At 52.4% G+C, this 20,226-nt stretch overlaps 2 protein-coding genes across 4 annotated transcripts in view; one reads left to right on the top strand and one right to left on the bottom strand.

The window, feature by feature from the left end:
- Positions 1–6,836, top strand: part of STX8 (syntaxin 8) — a 115,658-nt gene extending 108,822 nt beyond the window's left edge. For 2 of the 3 annotated variants that reach the window (XM_074889533.1, XM_074889542.1), the window contains exon 8: positions 6,668–6,836. In XM_074889533.1, coding sequence (XP_074745634.1) covers positions 6,668–6,819 — 152 coding nt within the window. In that variant the 3' untranslated portion in view covers positions 6,820–6,836. Of the gene's footprint in view, positions 1–3,278; positions 4,271–6,667 lie in introns of those variants that run through there. The other variant, XM_074889539.1, reaches the window with a different exon arrangement.
- A 4,256-nt stretch (positions 6,837–11,092) lies between these two features.
- NTN1 (netrin 1) overlaps positions 11,093–20,226 on the bottom strand; it is a 105,021-nt gene continuing 95,887 nt past the window's right edge. The window contains exon 6 of the mRNA XM_074889257.1: positions 11,093–11,533. Coding sequence (XP_074745358.1) covers positions 11,205–11,533 — 329 coding nt within the window. The 3' untranslated portion in view covers positions 11,093–11,204. The remainder of the gene's footprint in view (positions 11,534–20,226) is intronic.

The raw sequence follows: 20,226 nt of genomic DNA on the forward strand, positions 1-20,226 counted from the left end.
TATTCCTGTCACTGTTTTCTTTTGTGCAGGAATCTTTTATTTTTTCTTCTTTGACTTCTGTTTACTTTGTTAGTGGCTTTGATTCCTGAACTTCTCTTTGAGGAGTTCTTGTCAAGGGGAATATTTATATCTCTTAGGACTTAAGCAAAAAAAGGCAAAGCAGGCAGGGAATCTAGAATGCATAATTACTGTCAGATCCTATCCACAGTTTTTGTTAGGAAAGCATGTTGTACTCTGCGAAACACCCAGGTTTAAAAGCTTCAGATCCTTCTAATCTGCTATTCTGTAGTATAGGGGGGAAAAATGTGCCTAACATCTGGTCTCTATCATGCAAGAGGTACTTTGAAATTTGTGTGCTATTGCCAATTTATGTCCGTCCTATTCTTTTTGTGCACATCGCACGGATCAGATAAGCCTTTAATACTGGCGGATCGCTGATTTATATTGCATCGACACGTGCCATCTCTGCTGCTCTGTCTCTCACATGGGGAGTAAGTACTTGACCACTGCTTTTGGAAACAGAAAAGTGGCTCCAGGTTTTTAATACCAGTCTCTTTCCAGGAATAAAACAAAGTTTATTTCGTTATGCTGTCCCGCTCTCGTTGCCCTGAATGTCCTCTTAAGTTTCCTGTTCATTCTGGTGGTGCCCATTAGCAATACTTTATTAGTCCCCCACCTTCCCCTGTTCGTGCTGTGTAATAATTCTGGGTTTATGTGCAATTTTTCTTGGGAGTTGTCAAAGAATAATTACGCCCCATTAACTCCACTTTGTATCATTACTAATTCACACCTATAGAGTATTTTCCAAGCAACTGATCTCGGTTGTCTCTTAATTGCTGAAGTCCATAAACTGTGTTACACTGAAACTGTGCTAAGGATTTGCACCCACTAAAACTTTTCCCTCCAGTGCAAAACATAACAGAGAATCTGAATGCAGCAGTTCTATCAGATCTTGTTTCTTCTCAATTTAAGCAAATTATTTGCTTCTGGCTCTGTTGAAGACTACAAAGTGTATATTAAGATGTAAAAAGTGAGAGATTAGAAACACAGTAAAAGTATAGATCGTGTTCTCAATGTATTAATCTAACAGTTTGTGTTGCCGGGTGATGTTGAGTGGTTGGCTGAGGTTGAGAATGGAACGATATCCCTGTCTCAGCTGTTCTGGTGGGTCGGAGCAAGTAGCCTGTGTATGGTGTGAGATTCAGCTGGGTCAAATACACGTGGACTCACACGGATAGACACTGACCTGGGATGAGGATCTGGAGCTAGGCTAGGCTCTGCGGGAGCCCAGTGGCAGGAGCATCGTCTGGGTTGCTCCCAGGGGACTTCACCTGCGAGGGAGTGGGTGCTGGGGAGCGCTGCTGGGACTGTCCTGGTTTCCCGGGTGTCCCAGCCCAGACACCGGTGCTGGGTGCAAGCAGGGTCGTTGTCAGCTGGAAAGGCAGCGCTGGGCAGCGCGGTCCCGGTGCCTTCTGGCGTCAGAGCCAAACCCAAGCCCTTGCTAGGGGTGCGAAGAGAGCAGCAGGAACAGACAGATGCGTTTTTACTAGTTTATTCCAGTTTGATGTGATTAATAAGCAGTTTCATCCAGGTTTAGCCTGAAGCTCTAAAAAAATCACCCCCAAACCATCCTACTCCGAAGGATGCAGTAACTATACACCATTCAGCTTACAGGACTTGTCCCTGCCTGGCCAAAGACCTTGTCCCCACACCCCACCGCGGTGCTGAGTCCTGCCACAGCCCTCGGGCATCCCGGGTGGAGCGTACGGAGCCGTCTCCCTCTGCAGTCAGCTGTTCCTACAAGGAAAAGCAAAGCTCAATACTGAGACCTGAGTGAGCCAGTGCAGTGGAGCACAGCTCAAGCTCACTTCAGATAACAAATTGTTTCAGCTGAGCATAAAAGAAAAAAATACTGTTGGTGGCAACTCTTATTTCCCTGGAAAAAAAAATCCTGGACCCCTGGCAGAGAAACAGTTTCTGCACAGAAAACATGACACTATTTACAAAAAGCAATGTCTAATATCCTTTTCCAGCTTGGAAAGAGGAGTTTATTTTAATACATCCTTTCTTAATTGCCATGAGCTGGACTTGTAAATATTGTAAGTGGTTGAGTAATAGTCATCTGTGAGCGGACCAAATGAAGGGACATTTTTTCCGCTGTCAGAGGCCTAACATATTCCCACAGCTCAGGCAGGGGGATAGCACAGAGCAGATACTAAACAAAAACAAAAGCCTCCTAATGAAAAGATCGTTTAACCCCAGGGGATGCCTGTGTGCGTGATGCCAGTGCCTGAAGCGGGCAGTGGTCCAGGCGGTGTGCGAGGAGTTCACGTGTTGGGGTGCTCAGGGAGGTGATGGGGTGGACCGCAGGGATGTGGTCCATTCTCAGGAAAACATTTCTTCCTCTCCTCTAAGAAAGGGGAGAAAAAGGGGAGAGTTCCCGCTAGGAAGGGGGGAACTAAGAAGAATTAGTTCCCTCTAGCAGGCGTCTGACAGCTGTACCGCCTTATCGCTATCGTTCAGTCGAGAGAGAGAAAATCTGCTTTGCTGGTTTTCTGGATCAGTCTTCAAAATGATCCATAACTTTTATTTTTTTAACACCATCCTTCTTCAGAGCAGCATGGTGTGCCTGACCTAAAAAGTAGTCGTGAAGTTTTGTAAGATCATATTAGTCATTAACTTCTGCATAGCAACGGGTACGGTTCTGGGGCAGGATGGAGCACACGGAGCTGCACGATTGGGCAGAGCACTGATAGGCTCTTTAATGCTGGTTGATCTTCATTTTCCCAACTCAGGTACATACACGAAAGCCCTGCTTCTGCTCTGCAAATAGTTTTGTCTGAAAGCAGGAGTCGTTTGTATTGGAAACAATTTCCTGATGCAATTTGGATTTCCTTCTGAATAATCCTTTGCCCCAGTGGGATGGTACAGAGGGATTCTAGAAAAGCTTAACTGGCCTTGCCATGAGTTAAACATATCCCTTAATCTTTGCAAGGCAGATGTTTGAGTAAGAAGATACCCTTCAGGCACTGTTAAAAAAAATTAATTTGAAGGGTCAGGAAAAGAAAGAGCTGCTCTACCAATGCGGAGTTTGAGTCCACATCTCTGTTCGGGTCATCAGCGTGCAGGGATCTGGTGAGGGGCACGCACGGGGTGAGCAGCGGGGGAAATCAGTCTCAGCTGGGAGGAGGAGCAGGACTCGGAGGAAGAATTTAATTGCAAAAGACCAATTGTAAAAGATGAAGGCAGCAACCTTAACGTCGTTTCATCTTTTCCAGGAATGCTGGTGGTGATTGTGTTGCTGCTGATTGCGATTGCTGTGGTGGCTGTCTGGCCGACACACTAACGCGGGTCTGGGGCCCGTCGGAGCTGCTGCTCGGCAGCTGAGCGCGGAGGACTCGGAGCAGAGACCGACTTTGTGCAAAGACCTTCGGTGTTTTAAATAAACTCAACAGTATTAGAATGAAGCTGTGGCCGGCAGACATCCGTTCTTCCTTCGGTGCACCGCTGAAGAGCGCTGCGTGATGTGAAGGGTTGGAACTTGAAAAGGACTCTCTTCCCACCTTCCCTTGGCATTCAGGAGGCTGTACAAGAGAAGCACGTCTTGACATCCACGTCTGAGCACGCGCTGGTGTCGGGGTGCTGCCTGCCCGGGCCGCGGCCGCTTCGGCTGGGCTGTCGGTCATCCCGAGGGCTTTCAAATACTAAAATAAAGGTTTGGTTTGGGAGTACAGCGGTGGCACTCCTTTGCTTTCTGATACCTTCCTTCAGAATGAAAATGCTTACTTTTCTCGAGTTTTGGGGAGCGACTGCGTTCGGCCGCTCGCAGGATGGGAAGCGAGCGCACGCGGAGCCCTGCGAGTCAGTCAGCCCTGGGCCCTCGGGGGAGAGTTATCGGTGTTGATCTCCCCAGGTAGAAACGTGAACAGCAGCGGGTCTCGAACCAGGTGTGTAAGCTGGGAAAGCCTCGCCCAGCTGGTGCCCGTGAGGAAGGTGTGCTCCCCTGAGCTCTGCCGGGCTGACCGCCGGACACGCGCTGGCACTGAGGTACTAATCTCCGCAATCGAGGTCTGCCTCTTTCTTTTATAACTTTTCACACGCTGTTAAAACTGAGAGGAAGGATTACCTATTTCAAAACGAATGAAAAAGAAGTATTGAATGTTCGCTTCTGGCCAAGAAAATCATTATTTTGTTATATGTGCCAGTTTGATTTCAGAATTGATAGAGCAAGCAATAAATATTGAATAAAACCTGATCCATTTATATACAATTTATCTGCCTGGATTTTTATTGTTTCCTGCTATCTTGTGTTGTGTGTGAACAATTTTTCTAACGCTTCCATTTCCTAAGAGCTGATACAGAGAAGGAAAAAAAGGATTCCTGTCAGACTTCATGTGTGTCATGACGTACATTTCCTGGTGGATCCACAAGACTTGCCACCCCTGGGCTGGTCCTCACCTTCAGTGGTGGAGCCTTGCACAGCTCTCGGCTGGCTCTTGGCACTCGTTTCCCTCTCCCCGCCTTCCACTGGCACAGCTAAGGTGGTGGCATGTCTGGGAGGTGGGAAACCAGCGGTGTCCTGGTGCTGCATCCTCTCTTGAGGGACATGAAGCTCTTTTGCTCTTCTGGGCTGTTTCCCCATCTATCAGCTGGGACCTGGGCACTGGCCCTGTTGTTAAGCGCTCGCTGACCTGCAGATCAGAGTGCAAAACTGCTCTTCTTGCAGCATGCAGGTGTTGGCTGGAGCTGAGGCCTTGAGCCAGTCGCTCCAAGATCTGAGGTGGAAACGACAGAACTGGCTATGGTGGGAGAAGATGGGGTTTGGCACGAAGCAGAGGCAGGGGGCTGTACCCCACCGAATCCATACCTCTCATGGACAGGAACCACACTGTGCAGCTGAAGAGCAGCGTTGCCCTGTCTGTGTGCTCCTGGGAAGGGCACAGGATAGGTACAGAGAGGAGCTGGGTGGAGAAAAAGCCCAGTAGATACAGCTGTGCCTTGTGGGCAGCGGGCTTCAAACCTGTCTGGTGATGCTCAGCACCAAAGGTTGGAGCTGGGGGAGAGACCAGCTCCTCTGGAGGGACTCGAAATCTTGGGGCAAGGCGGACTGTGCTTTACTGGCTTCGGCATCCTTGTCTGGTGTTCACCAAAGGTGGGAGATCCACGCTTGGGCTTTGAGGCGAGTAACTAGAGACCATGTTCTGCTGGCAAAGGACACAAAATGGTGCCCATGGCCGGGATGGAGTGGACTCTTCCACACATTTCCACGTGCTTTGCTGGAGAAAAATCCTTGAAGCCTTTAAAAGTCCAATCCAGGTTGTGCCTGCTTGCTTGCTTTTCATTGTAGAGATGCTTTGTCTTCAGAGGAGGGGAGGGGAGAAAAAAGATTGTTTTATGTTCTCGTGGTTTTCAAGAGGACACAACAGGTTTTTGATTAGTTTATTGCTTGATCTCAGATTAGAAATGGAGCTTTGAGCAAGGCTGCTGCAGCTGGAAACAAATAACGGGTGACGTCGGAGATGTGCTCAAAACTTGTGTTTTCCTGCAGTTCTGCGGAGGGACCAACACTGGAAACTCCTGGAGTTGTTTCTCAGAGCAGCCTGTGCCTGAGCCCTGCCACGGGGTTTCACTCAGGGCTCCACTGCAGCCCCATGGATCTTTGGTGACAGCAGGAGAATAACACATGGTTTATTGAGATGAGACTATGGGCTTGGGTTTCTAATTAAAACTGTCGTTTACGAAGGGAATTAAGGTTTTGTTTGAATTCCCAGGATGTGCAGGATGGATGCGTAATTCATCCTGATCAACGTGACATAGTGACTTTGTTCTGATAGAGGCTTTAAAAAGATGTTTTCTGACCTGTTGGGTCCTCAAACACATTTTTTCTGTTAGTGCCCGGGAAAGGTAGAAACGCGAGGCTTTGCTCTGCTGAAATCTCTAACAAAAGGGTTCTCAGACTTGCCCTTTAGGTAACATTTAATGTGTCGCATGGGTGAGGAGTTTTATTAAAAAGAAGTGGATTTGGCAGCATTCTGCTGTGTTGCGGAATGCTCTTCTGTCTCCCTGCCCCACCAAAGAAAAAGGAAGGTTAAAATATCAGAACTGCTGGGTTTTGGCTCTGAGCGAGCGGGGTTGGAGAGCCCAGCTTGCTGGGGCCGGTGCAGTTTCCCCGTGCTGCTGGCTGCTCAGATTTCCAGGCGCGGGGCAAAGGATGCTCAAGCTGCCCATTGAATCTGTGCCATGGGGCTGCTGGAGTCACTGCCGTGGCTTCTCCAAGCAAAGGTCTCCCCTGTTCCCCTGGAACGTGCCTGGAGAGGCTTTGCCTTCCCGCGCATCTCCATTTCTCTCTCGGAGGACGTGCTCAGGAGTTTACCTGCTTCCAGTTGTTATTTCATCAAAAATACAAGTGCTGGGGTAAGGCTTGCTATGTGTTAGAGGCACTTACATGTCCAAGTGCCCTTGATGAGAAGTCCCTAGCTCCTACGTGAGGATAAAGATGATCTTGAAAGGCTGCTGGGCCTTTATTTTCACGTGCCTTTATTTCTGGAGGTTGGGTGTGGGCTCAGCGCTGAGCTGGGCGCAGTGGGCGGCTGCTCTCCCATGCTGCCTGGTGGGACCAGGCTGAGAGCAAACGCTCCTTCCCCAGGAGTCCTTCCCCTCTTTTCAGAGCCATCGTGGCTTCTTCGGACAACCAGCTGCCTGCCAGGAGGACGCGGAGCCAGAGTGATCTGGGAAACCCATTTGCTTCTCTGCGGAGCCACAGGCGACAGCCCCGGAGCAGAGGTGGTGGCACTTGTGACCCGTTTGTCTCCGCAATAAAGATCTGAGATTTCTGACCTCTGAGATGTTTTCAAATTCATAAATTACCAGGAACGCTAAGGGCCTGGGTCAGGCAGGCTGACCCCTCGGCAGTTTGCAGGACCTTTTGCCTGTATTTTTCTCTCTGGAAGTGTTTTGCTGCCTCACTTCCCCCCCTCCGCCTCCTTTCTAGCCCTTGTCTGCAAGTGCCGGCTGCTGCAGCAGCGCCTGGCACTGCTGGTGCCCGGTGGGAGATGGGCGATGGAGCCTGGACCCCCGGCCGTGGATGGGACAGCGTTGGCAAGTAGCCTGTGGGTGGGGCAGAAAACGGGTCTGGGGTGGGGTTGGCAGCTCCCCTGACCCTAGGCTCTGGCTGTCCCCCGTCCCCACACTTGTCCACCCCCCGTGCGGGGTCCCGTGGGTTTCGGTGTGCCCCGGCTCTGTCCTGCTGCAGGGCACAGTCTCCTCTGGCAGCAGAGGAAGGATGGGGAGCCTGGCGGGGTGTACACTGGTCCAGAGCTCGCAGCAATCCCAGAGAGCCCAAAGGTGCCGGTGGGGACCCCCCATCCCACCCGCTGTGAGCCTGCCGTGACCCCAGTGTCCCCGTGGCCGCCGGTGGGGAGCGCTGCTGGGAGGGTGCTGGTGGGACACACGAGTCAGAAATAGCTGTGACCCCTCGGAGCCTGCCGAGGGGACCTAGGGAGGTGGAGGGGACACCATCACTTCCTCGCCCAGGTCCCCATCCCTGGCGCTCGCCAGCCCATGGGGTAGGAGGAAGCAGAGATCCTTGGAGATTTTTACAGTTTACAAGAGTTTATTCAACTGGTTTCTGACTTTAGTTCTACCGAGTGGGTGCTGAACAGTTACAAGCTCCTTCAGGTTCAATTACAGCCAATCTAACGAAACAAACAAAGAGGAAAAAAAAAAAAGAAAAAAACAACTTGGAAAAACAATAAGAAAATCCACAACTTTTTCACGTGTCATTAAATATATTCATATATAATAACCATAATATATTAGTATGCATTGTAAAGAAACATTGCCCAAAGCAGTATGCAATGGTCATAACTAAACAACATTTACAGTTCAAGATATTAACAGAAATAATCAAAAAAAAAAAAAAAGCCAACCCCAAAACAAACACAGGTTTTCTGAGGGGAGAGGAGGCGGGTGTGCGGGGAGAGGGCACGGACATGACGAAACGAACAGAAACGAGATGAAACGACTTTTGTCAGGTGCTACCGTCGAGTGATGATTGTTTTGGCATTTCAGCTGCTCTCCGAAGCCGCGCTGAAGGCACCACATCCCCTTCCCCGGCCACCCGCTCCGCCCCCACAAGCACCTCGGTCTTGTCCCCAGGGCGATGGGTGGGCGCCTGGGGTCCTTGCTGGTTGTAAAGCGATTGGTACCCCAACAGAGCTGCACACCCAGCCATGGGGGTTGATGTTTAGGGGTGACACCTTGTCCCTCTTTGGGTGACTGGACAGAGGTGTCCTGCCAGGAGCAGGGGTGGCTGCAGGGAAGAGTTGCATCCCCGGACACCCCGAAAACGGGGCTGCTCTGCCTTCCCCAGAGGAGGAAGGCTGTGTACCAGTTACACCGGCAGCTCCTGCAGGTCAAGGCTACTGGGAGCGCACGAGGGGCACTGGGGGACTGTGGACAGAGTGAAGGGGCTTCTCTAGGCTGGTTGGAAAGCGCAAAACTCCAGCAGGGATCAAGGGATGGGGTCCTGGTGGGACGGGGATGGGGGACTTCTCTTCTGGGGGTCGCCCTGGCTGCGGTGGGCTCCGAGTTGTTTCACATCTTGTGCAAACTCCATTTCCTTCTGATTTCCTGGGTTGTGTCGGTGCCTGGAGGGGTCTGGCCATGGGACCGAGTGGGTGGTGTTTCTTCTGCAGCCTCCAAACCAGTGGGATTGGGGAAGGGGCTGGGGCTTGTCCCTGGGTGGGTTTGGTGGGTGTCAAGGCTGTGCTGGGGACGACGGCTGCATGTGCCAAGGTTGGAATATGAGAGTGAGTGTTGGGTGTCCAGGCGTGCTCGGTGGGCAGTTCCCAAGTCCCCATGTCCCCTGGCCTTGCCTTCCTGCTCTCCAAGTGGAGAACTGGCTTTGCATTGGATCTGGTTGCTTTTAGGACATTTCAAGGTCTCCTGCGGTTCAAGGGCATCCGGTTAACCGAGGCCAAGCTGTCTCCAATCATCAGTTGATGCAGGAGCTGCAGTTGATGCAGGAGAGCGTCCAAGCCCCACTCTGGGGCTTTAAGCCTTCATTTAGACACTTGAGGTCAGATTTAATCCTTCAAAACTTGGTGGCTTGGGTTCTCTTGACTGCAAAACTGTTGACTCTCTTTGAGCTCTGAAGTAAGGAAAACCGAGTCTGCTCTGGGTAAGGGGAGAAAACATGGTCTTGGGGGCGTTGCATCCAGGGTGGGATTTCTCTCCTAATAGCCAAATTAATTTCGGAGCCATTGTGGTTGCAGGCGGAGGCTCAGCAGCGCTCGCTCCCTCCAGGTGGTGTCTCCAGCAGCCCAGCGCTGGCCGGTGCTTCCCTGGGAGCCCTCCACTTTACACCTATTTACATGGCTGCCTCGCTTTATGGTGGTTTATGTCATTATATAAATATTGTCAATTGCTATAAAACAAGGCAAAACCACTGGAAAATGTCATAAAATAGATGTTTCCAAGTTTCCTAAAAGGAAAAATATCAGGGAGGTTTTGCTTTTCATAGCGACTAATGTTTGCTTCTCCTCCAGGTACCCGTCCTGCCCTCCCTGCCTTTCCGCCCCGGCTATTGCCTGTCTCCATCGATTAGGTGAACTCAGATATCCCCATTCCTTGTGGGCCGGGGTGGCAGGGGAGCAGCCTGGCACTGGGACACAACGTCTGGGTAACAAACAACCGCCGGTCCTGCCCATAGAGTGCCCTGGGGAAAGATACTCCAGCCCTCGGGCTGGGGCGTGGGGTGTGAGACTGTGAGACGAGGTGAGGCAGTCGCTGCCTTGCTTAGTGCATTAGCGATTAGAGATTGGGAAATTTAGATTTGCTGGTTTTCATCCCCAGCAGAAGGAGGAGAACAGTTTGGGGAGCTCCAGGTGAGTCACACCTTGCTTATCCCATCCCTGGCTGAGAGCCCTTCCCTTGGGGCACGTCTCTGCGCTGCGTTGGCTGTAACTTGGCCAGGCCTTAGAGCTCTGTGCTGGCCCTGTTGCCCATGGGGACAGTCCCTTGGCACTCGCTTTGTCTCCCAAGGGGGCTGGCCACCTCACGCAGGGCTGCCGGGGAGCTGCAGCTCCAGAGGGAGCGAGGGCAGAGCTGGTGTGTGTTCGGGAGAGCTGGCTGAGTTTGGGAGTGAAACCAGTGGCCAGCCAGGACCTGGGTGTCATCTGCATGGATTTTCTATCATCTGAGGGTTCATCAGTCTGCTGACAGCAGCAGAGACCAAGCCCATGGTGGAGGTCTCAGGGGTGGCCGTAGTGGAGACTCAGGGACTGCAATGGGAAAGATCTTCCAGGGCACCTATGGGAACAGGATACCAACTTATTTTGTTGCAATGCCTGGGTGTTTCCTTGGGGATCCTGGTTATTAACTCCTCGACTGTGAATCAGTGGCTGGGAGAAGGCCAGGGCATCCCGTGGGCTCACGCTCCATCAACGTGGTGTTGGGGGCCAGTGTTCCTCAGGGGATGGGGGCTGGAGCAAGGAGTCGCTCCCCAAGATTTGCCCACATGGAGGTCACCCGCTAACGTGGTTCCCTCTTTGCTGTGCCTAACCCGGGACCAGAGCTTTGCCACAGCTGGAGACCTCGGCCGCTCCTAGGTACCATACAGCAGCTGATCGTTACACCTATCAGATACCAAAGAGTCTTCAAATAACCCATTAGTCAATCCTCAGATCTGTCCTCAGCGATAAGTCTCTGTTTAGTTTCCTCTAAGATAACTGTCTTGTTCAACCTAAGCTGAAAATATGTATTTTGGGGGATGGGGAGTTAATTTCCATCATCGCTGTTGATTAGTTTCTTACAGGTTTGATGTTCCCATGCCATGCTTTGGAAGCAGCAGATGTTAGCAGCTGGAAGGCAGTTTGGTGTCTCTGATTTCTTCAGCCAACAGGGCAGCAAGAAGCCGGGGCGCACCGGGTGCTGCACGCCCGCACCCACACTCCTCTTGTTTTATATTCACGTGTGCAATTTTTTTTGTTGTTTTTTTGTTTTGTTTTCTCCCAGAATTCGAGGTGCAAACCTAACAGCCCCACAGCCGTGATTGCCGTCCCTCCCGTCCCCCCCCGCCCGCCCCGACAGCACGACTTTCCTCCCACCGTCCCCATCGCCGGTCCCTGCCCGCCCCAGCTCTACACAAAGCAGCATGCACAGTCAGTCTCTCCCTCTCGTGCGCTCCGTTGCCTTCTCCTCCTTTAGGCTTTCTTACACTTCCCCTTCTTCTCCCGCTGCTGGAACTTCCTGAGCCGCCGAGCCCACGTATCCCGCCACTGTATCACCAGGCTGGTTTTGTCTGCAATGATGCCGCTCTGGTCGGGAGAGTCCTCGTTGTTGCCCAACAGCAAATACTTCTTCATGGGTTTGATTTTGGGGCACTTGCATGCTATGTCCTTGGAGTGGATCCACAGGGTCTGGTCTCCGCGCCGTATCCGGTTGCTCCCTTGTTTGTAGACAGAGATGATGTTGACGGTGAACTTCCACCAGTCGGCATTTTTTTCCGCTTTCAGGATGTGGATCTGGACAGCTGGGAAAAAAAAAAAAGCACAAGGCAAGAGAGGAAAAGATGTTACGATTTGAGCTGGCAAGAAGAAAATTAATTTCAAGTCTTACCTAACAGGCTGTGTGAGGAAAAGAGATTTTTGTCTCCTGAGCCCAGGCTGGGGGGCCACAACCAAGGGTGGTGGTTGCACAAAAACTACCTCTGTCCCCAGGCCATCCGCCATGAGCCACCAGTGCTGGTGGCAGAGGGTCTCAGCAAAGCTACTGAGACCACCACAGGCTTGGGAGATGCTCTCCAGCTCTGGCCATCACAAAGATGGCTCTCTGGGTCCCCAGTGAGCATGGGCATGGTTACCCAAGGACCACGGGCACTGCAGGACCCCCAGGAGGGGAGGGGAGGCTGGGAGTGGCTGTACACCAGGAACCATGGCACTCCTTGTGCTAGGAGCCCTGGGAATGGCACAGGGCTTACCCAGAGCAGTGGTGGAGAGCGGGTTGCCTCCTCCTAGGGAGGACCATCATCTCCCAGGACATGATCGTGAAGCAAGCACAGACGGAGCAGTTCCCCAGGGCTGTTGGTACAGCAACATCTGCACCAGCACCTGCGAACTCTTAAAGTGATCAAAAAGATCTTTAAAAATCAGGTGGATTCATGTACACTGGGCCCTGCCTTTTCTCTTGAAGCAGGAAGCACAGAGAAAATTAGCAAACCCAGAGACGACTTGTGCCTCCAGCCCCAGGTGGTGGTCCAAGGGCTGTGTGCCAGGCATGTGTTGCAGCGGGCAGGGCAGGGCGGTGCCTATCCCCATCGGCAGTGCCAAAACCGTAGGACCTGGGACAAGCTTTCTTCCTGACCCACATGGCCAGAGAGCAGCAATGCTTCAGCCAGAGGATGGGTTTCTGCATGGGCCATTCCTTTAGCCCCTCTGCTCTCCCTTCCTTGCTGGATCAGCAGCTTGGTGCATCTGCACCAGGACCCTAAGGCAGCCCCAGTTTTAAGAGGAGATGAGTCAAAATCTGGAGTGAGACACTTGGGACTGGTCCATATCTCCAAGCACTTGGCCTCTGGAGATAGGAAAGACCTCTCATAAGGGGCCTCCAGCACGTCTGCCTGGGGTCAGTGCAAGGAGACAGCTCTCCATGAGCACCCAGCCTTGGAGCAGGACACTGAACGGGTTCAAACCTACGAAAGGATTTGGAAACAGGGAGGTTTGCTGTTCGTGTGTTTCTAGGAGATGTTCCTGAGTCAAGATTGTTCATTGCTTGCTGTGGAAGAAGACATTGCTGGTAAAAAGCACAGGTGAAGAACTGAGGGATCGTAAGGAGGGGTCAGTGGCAGTGTCCAAGCTGACCTCTGGGTCTGGCGGACTCACCTGAGCATCTCTGTAAATACTGAATAGCAACATCAGGCTTCAAGGGGTTATCTTGGTATGGAGTGTGTCCTGGCAGATAACTGGGAGATAACAAGCTCCCAAAGCAAGACTGAGATGGGAGGACAACTGTGATCCATAAGCAAGATGATGATGTTTTCCAAGTCTGTGGCTGATGTTGTGTAGCTCATCTGTAGCCATATGAACTGGGAAAACTTGGAGAGGACTCAGCCCTCCACCACTCCACCCCTTGCTCTTTTCTGAAACACGGCTCATATGTGACATTATCCCTGCGCCCACCAGCATCCGTGCAGGAGCGGTGGCCCATGGTCCCGTAGGGCCAGAGCGAAGAGGTGGCTTGGCATCGTGACCTGGGTGGGAGAGGACTCTGCGAGGTTGTCTGCAAAGGCGCTGCAGAGCTGGGATGGTGATGGACACCAGTATGCTCACGGCTGATTTCAGAAGCCCCTGGAGCCACCATGGTTTTGTCCTGTGGGGCAGCCCTGGGCTGCAGCCCAGGTGTCCCTGAGCAGGCAATGGTGACCTCTGCCAGCCCTCCTCCTCCTCCTGCTCTTCCTCCTCCCTCCTCCATGAGGCTGCTTTCTGGGGCACCCCACCCATGCTGGACCACATCCGTGCCTCCTGGCCACCCCCACAGCAGGCACTGCTGTGCCCTTCCCAGTTGACATCCGTAGACTCGGGGCCAAACCACAGGGGAGGATGGAGACCCGCATGGGAAAGGGAGTGTTTGGCCCCACAACATGGTGAGGAGGAGGAGATACAGGCCTGGAGGCAGCTCCTGCCGTGCCAGGGGGCTGCTTCCCGGCAGTGGTCTGTCACGGTGCAGGGGCAGCAGGGGAGGATGGGGCAGCAGTTGGCCAAGATTACATCCTCTGGGGAGATTGAATGTTCCACCTCACTAAAAATTGCCTTCCAGGAAAGTATCTTCACCAGGAAGTGATTACCCAGCCCTCCTGCGTTTGTTTGCTGACTGTGGGGTGAGGAATCCCCACCAGCAGAGACAGAAGGAAGAACTGGGGTGGTGATGCCAGCCCTGGCCAGGAGAGCAGGCAAGGGCCGGCGGCTCTGTGCAGGCTGGAGCAGTGCAATCACTTAAGTGCTTTTTGACCAAATCTTTGAGCTTTTCCCTTTTTTCCCCCATTCCCCTCCATGCCCTGTGAGCTATAACCTCCCTGCCCATCCACCTGCCTGTCTCAGCCATCTGGCCGGTCCCACTGGGTCCAATTTTGCTGGTATAAATTAACAGAGGGAGAAGAAACCTCAAAAAAAGCCAGGCAAAACTCTTCCAATTGCCCTGTAACAACCCAATTCTACCCCTCTGGAGTGGTGGAGGAGCATCACCATCTCTTTAAAACCACAACGTGCAAACTGATTTCAAGCTATGGAAGGAAGCGGGGCTCTGCAGCCCAGCAAGGCTTTTTAACACGTTGCAAAATACATGGTTGGGTTTTTTTTTCAGAGCATGTCATGGATGCCAGATGCTTTCATTAAAAAAAAAAAAGGAAAAAAAACAACCCTAAGCTCTGACCATGTATTTCCCAGTCTGGTGTGAAGGTAACAAAATGTGAAGATTAGCCAATTTTTATTTTTTGGAAACAAATCTTTCCAAAAAAGCTTAAACCTTTGACCTGCCTGGGTCCACACTGACAAAATGGAGAAAATGAATGAAAAGGAACCGGAGAGAGGTGGTTACAGGAAACTCTGCTCTAAAATACACAGTCTGTATTTTTTTGATGTCAAGGCCCCCGTCTCTTATTTTTTTCCCCTTTTATTAATGAAGTGGAAGGAGTGAAAGCTTCGGTGAAGGCTTGGCTGGCACAGCTGCAGCTGCCTTCACTGACAGTGAGTTTTCTGCCCGTAACTTTGCATCCAGGACGCGTGGCTTCCCCTGAGCCTGGTTTCAGAGCCCAAGTTTAGCGATGACTTGCCTGGGTATTTTGGTGGTGGGGTGGGGTCTCCAGCAGCTCTCAAGGTACATGAGACGTGCGGAGATGCAGAGACGTGCCAGGAGGAATTTTTGGAAGCACCTAAGCTGGCTGCCCTGAGTGAATCTCCAGGGATTTAGGCACTCATTTCTTGTGAAAGAGAAGGTTTTAGTTCCTTTGTGATTTCGGTGGGGGAGGCTCAGCTGTACCCGACCACTCCAAAGCTGGCTTTGGTGCTTGGTGTTGTCCTTCACCCGCTGTTTCCTAGGGCAAAGCTTGGCTGAGCTGCTCTCACTTTGCTGAGGCACCCACTGAACCCCTGTACCAAGGCTGAGCCGCACTCAGGACTGTCCCTGTCACTGCATCACCAGAAAGTCTCTATGGGGGAACCAGCTGCAAGGACATAATAAGGGATGATGGTTATTCAAGTGGGCGGTGGAGATGATGCTCCCTCACTGTGGTCCCCCAGGAGTGGATGCTGACCCAGAGGGGGAGAACAAAATCAAAGAGCTGCAGCTTTCAGAGTGCTGCTGCTCCAGCCAGGGCCGGTGACATCGGTTTCCAGCGAGGGTGGGCTCCAGGCTGGGTCCCGAGCCCGGCGGTGCCCAGGGGCTGCCTGTGCCTTGCTCCCGCTCCTCCCAGTGCTTTGCAAACAGGAGCAGCCTGGGGCTGGCTGCACCCCTCAGGCACCCCCCTAGCACTGGAGATTTTTCTCCAAGTTCTCTATTCTGCGCCCTGCTCTGCTCCCCATCAGCCCCAAGGGAGCCTCAGTCCACCAAACGGACATGGAGAACTGGGGGACGGGGGCTCGAGGGGCGAGGGGAAAATGCTCAGCCCTGGTGGGTGCAGGGGCTGCCCCATAACTGCATCCCCCCTGACACCAAAGCTGCTGAACTGCAAATCCTGCCTGGATGGTGCCTTACAAGTCACACCAGCCCAGGTGATGCATCTAAGTCTCGCCACATCATGATTCTTTCTAAGAAAAAGAGGTGGCCGAGTAGTCCTTGGCCTGCGGGTAGGGATGGGGTGTCCCTGGTCCTCTCCTGCACCCCCCGGAGTGGGTGCTGGGCAGAACTACCCCCAGTGCTCAGCTCTGGGCCCGTGATGCTGCCTGGCTCCTCAAGGCTTGGCTGGGAGCCTCCAGCCACAAAAAAAAAAGACCTGAAGGCTTGATGTTGCAGATGAAAGCAGAGGGGTGGAGGATTTGATGTTAATAAAAACAAAAACCAACCCCAAACCCTCGAAACAACATGTTTGAGGGCAGCTGTGTAAAAGCTTAAATAAAAGCAGCGCCTCTCAGCATTCAGAGACCATGAGTCAGGGGCCCAAAAATCATGAGATTGCCGTGAAAAGAGTGAGGTTGGAAAAAAATTTTTTTTTCTTCTTCATTTACTTTGGGGGCTTGTGATAAATCTCCTGATTTCAAGGTTTCCCCTGCCAAAGCTGACCTGGGACTGGGCTACAAGACAAACCTATGCATCCTATGCACTGAGCTGGGGTTTTGTGGAGCTCCCAGTGATGGGGAGCATCGCTGCGTTGGCCCAAGGGAAAGATCCCACAGGACCACAGAGGGGGCAGCAGGAGCAGAGCGGTTTGCTGGGAGAGACAAGAGAGTATTTAATATTTATAGATGGAAACAGCAGCTTGGGACAGCGGCTGCGGATGCAGGTGGCCCAGCCTGAGCTGGGGCTTTCCAAAGACTCGGGTCCCTTCTTGCTGCACGAGCAGAGCAGACCCGTGTGGATTTTACTCCAACGACCAGCAAAAGGTGACCCCAACACCATTTGGGTTTGGGAATGGAAAGGGCTGGATCCTCTCTGGAGCAAAGTGTTAAAATGGGATTTTTTTCCCCCATTTTTTAATTTTTAATTTATATGGCGGTGGCTTTGCCTGCCTCTGGTTGCCAATTTCTTCCTGGTTTAATGTTGGAGATTTATGACCCCTAATCCTGGCTGACCTGGGTGAGCCTGGCCGGGCACGGTCCCTCCCCGTGGTGCCAGGGGACCCCTCGCTGCCCCGGCTCACTCCCTCGGGACAAGTTTACGGGGAGGGATTGCTCAGCACTTCCCTGCTCCAGGAACGGGATTTCTCCACCTTCCAGGGTGGTGGAAGGGGCTGTGAGCCGGGGATGAGCCAGGGATGGTGCTTCCCCTCCGCCTTGGGTTTTTCTGTGGATTCAGGGTTTTTTCTCCCCCCCCCCTCTTTTCAAGCCGCCTTTTGAAAACACGTTTTGCTTTTTTCCACCAGCCTCTGCCAAGCTCCTCTCGACAAAGGGGGTGACTAAGTGAAGTCTCCGCGAAAGGAAGGATTTTTTTTTTCAACTTTTTTTTTTTCCAAGAAAGGACAAAGTGAGCAGATGATCTCACCTTTCAGATGAGGATCCTGCTCCTCGCCCCCATCCCTTCCCCGATGCTGCACTGGGGACATGGGGAGGGTGCAGAGGCAACGTCTGGGACCACAGTGCAGGTACCCAGCAAAAAGCTCCAGCATCATCTGCACAGGATCAGGCCCTGCTACGGTGTGGGGAATCCCAGGGTCGGGGGAAAATGGAGGTTAAAAAGCTCTGGGTTTCCTTTACTGCAGCCACCCATCCCACCTGGATGAACCACACCACACAGACAGTGAGAAAAGCCCCAAAGATCGGGCTGAAACAGCATCACCTGAGCAAGTGAGAGATGCTCCCACCTACCCTGGACCAGCATCACCTGCGCTACCAAAATAATCCCCTCTCCTTTGGGGCCATGGGGGAATCTCCATCCTCAGCAGGGATCCCCCCTCTGCTTCCCCAGGCTAATTTTAACTGCCCCAAACCCAGTGAACCCCCTCCTCTACCCCTGGTTTTCTGGGAGCCAAGCAACCCCTGCACTCTATCAAGCAGCCAAAATAAACCCAGAAAAAGCTCTTCTGCTTCTGTTCTTGCCTGCCCCCACCCCGCCTCTCAAAAATCTTCCAGCCTGCCCTCCCTGAGCCCTGTTTCAATCCAAATATTTGCACCAAAACCCATCTCGCGGGAAAGAGCCCAATTTAAAATAAAAAGAAAAAATCCCTACAAACCCAACAAAAACAAACAGATAAGAAAAATAAATAAGGGAAAATATCCCCTTTGAATTGCTGAATGAAACAGGGAGCTAAAAAGCCCCATTGAGAAGCGCGGGGCGGATGATAGCTTCCCGATTGAGCCCGCGGGAGAAGTAACTCTGTTCAAGCTAATTAGGGCCTTTTAGGACATTCAGCCCAGCGATGCCGGCGTAACGGTGAGGAAAAGAGCTTCCTAATTGGCTTCCTGCTGGGGTGTCAGTCCCAAAGTCTTTATTATCCCTCCCCGCACCTTTTCAACCCTTTCTGGCCCTGCCGAAAGCATGGGCTGCCCCGGCACGGCTGGGCTGGGCTGCGACACCGCTTACCCTGCTGCTTTGCCAGGCTGGTTTGCCCCTGAAAAAGCAAATTTGCTGTGGCTGTGGGACAGGCTGGGGCTGTGGGGCTGGTTGGGGACCCCCCCCAAGGCCAGGAGGGCTAAGGTGGGAGCACCCCGGTTCCCGTGCTGGGACAGCCTGCACCCGCTCACCCCAAACCAACCCCAGCAAACGACTTTGGGTCACTTGTGCTTTCACAGAAATGATGGTGTGTGATAAAAGAGAAAAGAAAAGCTCTTTCCTGCACCCTTATTCATTGCTCCAGGGGTATCTCCTGCCCGAGATAGCTCTTGAGCTGCCCTTATCTCCCCAGGGTCTGTTGAAACCCACGTTACAGCCTCAAACAAAACCCAGCATGAGCTTTCACCTGAACCTCCAAGAAACGTCTCCCCAGCGAGATCGGACAAGCCAAGGAGTGAAACCACGCTGGGACTGCCCCTGGAGCAAAGCCCAAGCACTGCCACCACCAAAGCGTCACAACCCTCACCCCAAGAGCCACAGGGAAAGATAACACTGCTCGGATGAAGTGCGCTTCGAGGGGGATGCACGTGCCTTTTTTCCCTCCCTATCATCATCTGAACCCCCAGGGCCAATTTGGGTCATGACAGCTCCAAGTTCCTTGCAACTGAGTGGCTGCTTCTTTCCCTCTTCAGAGAGCAAATGCTCCAGCATGAGCTCAGCCCTTAGGAGGTGCTGGAGAAGGGAAAATGAAGGGATGCACGTGCTACATGCAGAAAATGTGTTTGTACCTTATTAGCCAGCAGAGAATCCACCCACAAGAAACCCCACGGCTTTAATTGGCTGGTCCTTAGCCCTGCTCCCATCTTTAATAGCCTCATGTTTTAGCAGTGTCTTTCTCACACTCAATCAAACCCTTTTCTCTAAGGGAAAAGACATTCTTTGGACCTTTCCAACATCTGACGAACCTCCGGCAGCTCCTGCGAGTGTGGCCAGACCTCGGCGTGGCCCTGCTGGACGGGGACCACAAGCACGCCCCAGCCCTGGCAGCTCATCCTTACCGAGGGATGCTCTCCACAACCATTTTGCTGTGCGGATAATGGAAGAATAAATGGGAATGCAAATAAAACATTTGCCTTCAAGCCCTCTTCCTTCCGCTGAGCTCACAGGGAGGTGCCAGAGCACAAAGCCAGCACGGAGCATCCTTTGGCCGGCCCTGCCGGGAAGCGCCTTGTCCAGGGATGGGCTGTTAAATGGGAATTCGTTCTGCTCTCAAAAACACTTCCCGGACATGCTGAGCTGCTGCTGTGAGCGTGTTTGAAGGAGGTAGGAGGTATCCCCACTCCTGATGCTTTGATACAGATGGGATGAGAGTTTTTTCCCTTGGTAGTTTGGTGAAAATATATATACAGATAAATATATATCTACACACAGATACATATATACGCATGCATATATATATATATATTTTATGTATTCCTCTGCTGTGGAGGGGAAGGGCTGCCAGACACCGGGGCATCTGCAGCCCCAGCAGATGCTAAACCCTGTCCCACAGTGCCTCATATTTCCCTGGTTGTTCACACGTTTGACAGCTCAGCTCAGCTCAAAGCCAGGCTCACCTGCACGCAGCCTGCTCCCCATCCCTGGGTCAAACCCAAAGGCTCATGTTTGGTCCCTCCTGCAGACACTTTGGTCCCCACCCCACTACTGTCCATGGTGGGGAGATAAATTCCAGCCCCTACGTATGTTTAGCAGCAATGCTAAACATCCCCCGGCACAGAGTGTCTGTATTTAAGCAGCTCTACCTGCTTTTTCTGGGTCAGTCCCATTCCCGATGGTCGGCTCATCCCACCAGCATTGGCACGGCTGGTGAAAGGGGGTGATCCTCTGGGCAGGTGGGAGCATCCCTCCCTGCCTGCCCCTGTCAGCGCGTGATGGCTGAGCTGGGGTGGAGAGGGGCTGCTGAGTCCCAGGGAGGGCTTCAAGGGGTTTCTTGGTGTGGCTGGAAGAAAATCCCCTCCCAGGGTCACC

This window comes from Strix uralensis, chromosome 19 (assembly GCF_047716275.1).
Source record: "Strix uralensis isolate ZFMK-TIS-50842 chromosome 19, bStrUra1, whole genome shotgun sequence".
In the NCBI taxonomy this organism is placed as follows: domain Eukaryota; kingdom Metazoa; phylum Chordata; class Aves; order Strigiformes; family Strigidae; genus Strix; species Strix uralensis.